General features: G+C 50.5%; 1 protein-coding gene across 1 annotated transcript in view; it reads right to left on the reverse strand.

Moving 5' to 3' along the window:
• The window catches only part of UBE3C (ubiquitin protein ligase E3C), a 93,663-nt gene that overhangs the window by 18,410 nt on the left and 67,421 nt on the right, over nt 1–7,832 (reverse strand). Inside the window, exon 20 of the mRNA XM_010829353.1 lies at nt 1,732–1,944. Coding sequence (XP_010827655.1) covers nt 1,732–1,944 — 213 coding nt within the window. The remainder of the gene's footprint in view (nt 1–1,731; nt 1,945–7,832) is intronic.

The raw sequence follows: 7,832 nt of genomic DNA on the forward strand, positions 1-7,832 counted from the left end.
TATCAGTCTCATCAATCTGTGGAAGGACAGCAGGAAAAACGCAATTTCCCTGCAAAAGAGGTGCGTTTGTCTGGAACCAGATGTGAATGAGAAACACACAGCTGGGTACTTTCGAAGAGTTAGCATTCTTTAAATCTGACTGAAAATATATCGCAAGTATAAACACACTGAGATAATTTTAGAATTCCAAATAGACACTGAATCACAGCAACTTCCAAACATCTGCCTTTCATTCTGTCACTTCTCCTAGTATGCTGCTGTACAGTTAGATTCATCACAGTCCATCCTCGTTACAATGTTAACTGAAGCTATAATGCAATTATGTTTTAAGTACACAGTTCGCTTCAACTCTTGCCAGATAAAGTGTTAATATTAAATGGAAGAAAGGGGAAAACATTTCTGAAAATGAGAATACTGGTGATGGAGTATAACAAATAGGAAAAGAGAAACTGATACTGAGAAAACGCTAAATGAAATTATTTTAATCGGGGAGAAAAAATTCTGTTTTATGCTACAGTTAGTTGAATTTGCTCTGTAGTCTTAAATTTGAAGTGAATAAGACTTCTCCTCCAGAGTTGCTTGTTATCTTCCCTATTCTCTCCAGAATTAACTGCATATTGCACAGGGAAGCAAGGGGCACTTAAAAACAACTAGAAACAAAGTGATATGATGAGGATTATCGTACAAACTGGTTACTTCAAAAATCCAACAAGATATTACCAAACAATCCGACTTGCCGGTATGCACTTTGAGAAGTTCTGCGAATCACGGGAACATGACGGAGCAGCACGAAAAGCCCCTCTCCCGCCCCCACCTTCTGCGAGCGTCTCCGTGCGGCCCACCTAGGCCCCCCGTGCCTCTGCGCACTGCCCCTGTTCTCATGGACTAGAACAGTTCAGTGTGTGTGTAGCACATGAACATACATGGCAGTATTATTCATAAGAACCAAAAAACAGAAATAACTCAGACGTCCGTCAACTGGTGAAGAAAAGGTGGTCTACCCAAACGCCATTTCTGGACGTCACTCGGCTGGAGAAGGGCTCGGGGGAGCACCAGCACTTGCAGCCCCCAGCAAGCGAAACGCCACAGGCCGCGCGCCCTGAGACCCCAGGTGTGAAAACTGTCCAGAGGACAGGACCCAGGGACGGGAGGAGCAGGGTGTGGCTGAACCAGGGGCAGGTGTGACCTGCTAACGGGCACACAGTCTCCTCCGTGTGGCCAAAGTGTCCTAAAATTTGGATGTTGGGGCTGGCTGCACTAACCCTCATTGCACACGGTACAGGGTGGAATTTATGGTACATGGATTATACCTCAGTAAAGCACCTATTCCAAAACTTAGTTTGAATTTCTAGTATTTTTTTTTTAAGGATAAAAATAGCGAGAGCACCTAGATGGACAGGTTCAGCAGCTGAGGGCCACTCTGCAGGGGGAGACGCCAAGAAGCACCACCGAGCCCGAGGCTGCAGAAACGAGACAGAAAGGCAAGGTGCCTCCCAGCTGCACGCAGGAAGGGGAGCTGAGGCGTCACTCGGCCGGCTCCCTGAGCTCTGGCTCTGCCCTGCGAGTCTCTAACTGAAATGTGCACAAGCTCCCACAGCATGAAGCCCACGTGTGCACGCAGAAGGGGACGCCCAGGTGTGACGGCTCCACCTGCCTGGGCCTCTCCGAGGGCCTGTCGGCGTGCGCACGCAGCAGGATACGCGCAGGTGCGGGAGCCCCAGCCCCACTTGCCTGGGCCTCTCCGAGGTCGTTGTTCACCACCGTGAAGTTCAGCCCCAGCTCCTCCACGTCGCCCTCATAGCTCTTGAGGAAGAGCAGGTTCCTGTACACCTCGGGGTCTAAGGACGCCAGGTGGTGGATGTCCACGTCCGCGCTGGTCCCCAGCAGCTTGGACAGGAAGAAGCCGGCGAAGGGCAGCTCCACCAGCATGTTTTCATAGAGGGCCTGTGAGCGAGAGCAGGGGCCACTGGTTAGCACTCCACAGGGCCGCCTCTCACCCCGCCTGAGAGCGAGAGACCGCATGCCCAGCCTGGTCTCCACGGACCCGAGACAGCTGACTCCTCTCCCCCACGTGGACGTGACGGCAAGGTCACCACGTGCCAGCCCACAGCGCAGGCGTTCACACACACACGCACCATGCAGAGAGCCCCACAACAGACGGCGGGGGACCTGAGGGCTTAAGTGTGGCGGGGGTCTTCGAGGGCCACCTCCTCACGTGACAAGACTCTGCCACGTCTCCTGTGAAGCCTCTGCAGCTGCATCAGTCTTCGGGGCTGCTGTAGTAAGTGCGCCAACCAGTGGCTTCACACAGCCCAGTCTGGAAAGGTCTGAACCCGGGTGTCAGTAGGCCACGCTCTCTGGGAAGGTCCTGCCAGCTGCGGGGCTGATGGCCCCCCAGTCTCTGCGGGGCTGCTCCCCCTCAATCTGCTCTGTGCCTCCACCCCGCCCTCCTGCCTCTGATGCAGACGCTGGTCACTGGATCCTGGGACCCATTCCACCCAGGATGACCTCCGCTGAGCTTGCTTACATACGCAAAGACGTCTTTCCAAATAAGGTCACACTCACAGGGACCGGGCTTCCCTGGTGGCTCAGCAGTAAAGAATCTCCTTGCGATGCAGGAGACCTGGGTTCAATCCCTGGGAGGAGGCAACAGCTGCCCACTCCAGTATTCTTACCAGGGGAATTCCACAGACAGAGAAGCCAGGCGGGCTACAGTCCACAGGGTCACAGAGAGTGACTATCACTTTCACTTTCTCTCATAGGTACAGGATATTAGGATTTGAGGGAATCTTCCTGGGGGTCACAGTTCTACCCACAGTGGCAGGCAGGCCAGAGCTCCTTGGTGACCAGCCCTTTCCTCTGGGTGGAGCACAGTGAGCGCGGGCATGGGCACTAGGTGCCAAAGCTGGGTTTCGTGTAATTTTTGATGTCAAGGAAGACGATTATTCTTTAGATTTCTTTTTCAATCGTCAAATGGGGAGAAAGCAGCATTCTCAGCTCAGCAACCACAGCCGCTCTTCCTGCAGAGAGGTCGCCGTCTGGCCACACCCACATCCACCAAATGCTAAGCACAGGGTTCCTGAGACAGACGTGTGTGATGTCACTTCTGCCCTGCCCCACCTCCCCACGTGAGATGGCAGGCTCGTGCCACGGCCCACCCTGGAGGGGCCCTTCCCTGAGCACTCGGCCAGCACTGCTGTGCCCTGGACAACCATCTCACACATGGGCAGTCTACAACCATGACCCTTACATGCACCAACCTTACACGCTCACGTTAGGCTCAGACACCCTCTGAGACCCACATTTTAACTCTCACCCACTGATGTGACTGGAGCAGACTACAAAACAGCCATGGATTGCAGCCACAGAACGTCCCCCAGAAGAGAACGTCCTCCCATAGGCAAACACCCTCCCAGAGGCGAACGTCCAGAGGGCACTGTGTGGGCTCCCGGACACCACCTCCCCGAGGGTGGTCACTGCACTTGGAGTTCAGGCTCACCCTCTGCCCCTCCAGCTATGTCCCTGCACTTCTCTTTCTGATTTGAAGACTGATGATTACTCAATTAGTTCTGAAAAGAAGGCAAAAAAGGCTTTCTTAATGAGAGAACGGGCAATAAAATGGCAACTGGCACTTAGGTCCTCTCCTGATGATGTAAAGAAGGGCTGTTTTGAGAAGCCAGGCTTTGCCTCAAGTTAAGGATGGCCAATACTATTAACCTGGCCCACTTAGGAACCCCATTACTTCTAATGAATGATGCCGTCAAAGCTAAGGAGCATTCTGCAGAGACGACAAGACTGATCCCAGGTGTCGAGAAAAGCCTCATTTGTACGGCAGTCTGTGAGTAAACTCAGAGAGTAAATCATCGGGTGTTGAGCACGGAAGGTCATTGTCTGCCATTCCTGCATTAGTAACAATAAACCTGTGAAGTCCACTCAATCCATCAGAGCTACCTGAATTTTAAACAGAAACTCCACTGTGACTCATAAAATGTAAATGCACAGGTGTAATTTTTTACACGAGGCAGGTTTGAACCTTTAGAGCATTTAATATACAAGCACTAATAAACGATGGCACTAAAAACCACGACTGCATCAGCTAAATGGATTATAAATTAAATTTCCATAATGCATGCAACTGGGACACAAATGTAAGCATCAATCAGGGTATTTCCTAAACACAGGTTAATTATACAACTTCAAAAACTGCCAATTTTTTATGCAAAATAATCCACTTAGCATTTTTCATATTGGCCTCAATCCTCAGCCCGCTGCACACTTGTTCCTAGAAGCGTATCAATAACCACTTGTCATGAAAACACAGCAATAGGTATATGGAGAAAACCTGTAACGTATTTTTCAACTGTCTGTCTTTTATGAGTGTTTATAGCTAGAAATTGTGCCAAAATGATCTGAAATAAAAAGGATTAATTACAGTAGAAGCCTTTTAATATAAGTGAGTGCAGTCGCCATGCAATTAATGCAAACCGTGGCCGTGCCCGGATGGGCGGTGTGAGCTGCATCTGAAGCTGGTTCTGTTTGCTGCCAAATAACTTCAGTAATTTACTACATTAAGAATCAATAAAAAAATAATGCTTTTCAAATGCACCTCTATCAATCTTCAGGTAGTTCTAAAGTGAACATTTATAACTTAATCTAAAAACTATATTAGAGATGTCCTGTTTTAAGGCCACTCTAATTGAACAAGGAGATAATAATTTCAATTATTTCAGATCATGCTAACCTTGGAGTCTACAAAATTAAAGATATGTAAAAAAGGATGTAAGCTGATACTAATATGCTATTTAATTTAGCAGTTGTGTCTCAGAAGAAATGATGGCGAGTTGAACACCATGCTCTGACTGGGCTACTGAGGACTCTCAGGCTGAGGCTCCTGCAGGGCGGGGGCGCTCCTGGTTGTTAGCGCACCGATGGTGCCCAGTCACGGGGCGCAGCGAGGGAGTGCCCGCTGTGTGCGGGGACCTCTATCGGCAGGATGGAATTCTGCATTCACAAACTGGTTTGCAAAAAACCATTTATTCTCTTTTGAGACATTTCAGGTTGTCAAAATTACACAAATAGAGATTCGCTTCGAATCCTAACTGCTTACTCCTTTAGCTCTGTCCACATGGCTGCCTGACCCTCAGTGACGAGGGCATGCTGTGTGTTGGGTTTGACCTGCTCCCTCACCACCTAGGGGGATGAGGCATCCCACCAGTCCTGGAAGCCAAGAAGAGACACTTACTCCATCATTGCAACTGGTAATCTGCACCAAGGGTTTGACAGCTTTATTTCTGAAAACAGCCCGTTCACTTCTGAAAACCTCTGAGGATGCTGGGTGGGTGGGAGACAAGAGGTCACGCCTCCAAGCCGTTCTCCTCACTGGGCATCGGGAAATCCACCCGGGCGCACAGCCACTGCCCAGCGACTGCCCACTCCCGGCCGCTCCTCCCGGCTCAGGCTCCTCCGCCCACCAAGTGATGGAAAAGTCACGTCCCATTTCCCCCCAACAAGAAGTCAGTACTGGTATATTCCCAGAGCTGTGCAGCCATCACCCTCCATCTGAGTTTTGAACATTTTACCCCCTACAGCAGAAACCTTGAGCCCTGGGCTGTCACGCCCTCACTCCTGCACTCCCAGCACAGAACTCTTGGAGGCCTTTTCTGTAGCCACACGCACTTTTGGGTGAGCTGCCTAGCCCTCGGGCACCTCTGACGGTGCCCTGCCTGAGTTCCTGCTGCCCGTGGCCATCTACACCAGCAGAGGCCAGGAGGCCTGCTGACCTCGTTTCTGACCCCCTGGGGTGGCAGGAGCCCCTGCCTGGTCTGTCTCACTCACGGAGGAGCTCAATAGCCCCCAGCTGCCTCCCAGAGAAGTTACCCCGATGTGAGGAACGAGAGCAGCAGTACACGTCTTCACCTGGCTTGCTTTTCACAGTGACTATTCATTTATCTTTAAAGTGTATTTATTTGGCTGGGTCTTCACTGTGGCATGGGGGGTCTAGTTCCCTGAACAGGGATCGAACCCAGGCCCCCTGCATTGGGAACAGGGAGTCTTAACACACTGGACCACCAGGGAAGTCCCCAAAGTGACTACATGCAGTGCACTTTAAGCAGCACCAGCAAAAGTCTGTCTTCCTAACTTTCCAGGTGAGAATCTAACATGGCTTAGAAAAAGAAAAACAGCCCTAGTGTAACAGTGACCCATGTTAAGCTAGTGTGTGGGAGGGCTTAAAAATGTGAGAAGGGAGCCCACACACTGCAACCACTGAGCCTGTGCTCCAGAGCCAGGACACTACTGAAGCCCTGGAGCCTGAGTCCACAGCCAGAGAAACTGCTGCAGGGAGAAGCCCGCACACTGCAACCGGAGAGCAGCGCCGCCGCACCCCCCGCCCCCGCCCCCCACACAACTGGGCAAAGTCCTTGCAGACCAGCACAGCCCCCAAAAAATTTTTTTTAATAAAGAAAAATTAGAAAAAAATGTGACAAGGGATATCTCAATGGAAAGCAAGATCTACTTATGCAGGGGCAGAAAGAATTCTAGTGAATATCTCAGAATAGCTAAAACTTCAATGATACTTTTAGGTACTGAAATCAACTGAATTCTGGCATACACTTGCCATTTTTACTGTTCAGTAAGCTGCGACCGGCGCACTAAAGCGCGGGCGGCTGCGACCGGCGCACTAAAGCGCGGCCGAGAGGAGCTACCCCACGTCCGAGGTCAGGGTCGGCAGCCGAGAGGAGCTACCCCACGCCCCCACGCCCGAGGCAAGGGGTGGCGGTGGGGAGGACCTACCCCATGCCCGAGGCCAGGGGCTGCGGCCAGGAGGACCAACCCCACGTCCAAAGAGCGGTGGCTGTGCAGGCACAGGAGGGCCTAGAGGAGCTATCCCAGGTTGAAGGTCAGGAAGGGCGGCAGTGAAGAGATACCCTTCGTCCAAGGTAAGGAGCAACAGCTGTGCTTTGCTGGAGCAGCCCTGAACAGATACCCCATGCCCAAGGTAAGAGAAACCCAAGTAAGACAGTAGGTGTTGCAAGAGGGCATCAGAGGGCAGACACACTGAAACCATACTCACAGAAAACTAGTCAATCTAATCACACTAGGACCACAGCCTTGTCTAATTCAATGAAACCAAACCATGCCCATGGGGCAACCCAAGACGGGCGGGTCATGGTGGAGAGATCTGACAGAATGTGCTCCACTGGAGAAGGGAATGGCAAACCACTTCAGTATTCTTGCCTTGAGAACCCCAGGAACAGTATGAAAAGGCAAAATGATAGGATACTGAAAGAGGAAATCCCCAGGTCAGTAGGTGCCCAATATACTACTGGAGATCAGTACAGAAATAACTCCAGAAAGAATGAAGGTATGGAGCCAAAGCAAAAACAATACCCAGCTGTGGATGTGACTGGTGATAGAAGCAAGGTCCGATGCTGTAAAGAGCAATATTGCATAGGAACCTGGAAAGTCAGGTCCATGAATCAAGGCAAATTGGAAGTGGTCAAACAAGAGATGGCAAGAGTGAACATCGACATTCTAGGAATCAGCGAACTGAAATGGACTGGAATGGGTGAATTTAACTCAGATGACCATTATATCTACTACTGCAGGCAGGAATCCCTCAGAAGAAATGGAGTAGCCATCATGGTCAACAAGAGTCCGAAATGCAGTACTTGGATGCAATCTCAAAAACGACAGAATGATCTCTGTTCATTTCCAAGGCAAACCATTCAATATTACAGTAATCCAAGTCTACGCCCCAACCAGTAACGCTGAAGAAGCTGAAGTTGAATGGTTCTATGAAGACCTACAAGACCTTTTAGAACTAACACCCA

This window comes from Bison bison, unplaced genomic scaffold (genome assembly GCF_000754665.1).
Source record: "Bison bison bison isolate TAMUID 2011002044 unplaced genomic scaffold, Bison_UMD1.0 scf7180017864503, whole genome shotgun sequence".
NCBI lineage: Eukaryota > Metazoa > Chordata > Mammalia > Artiodactyla > Bovidae > Bison > Bison bison.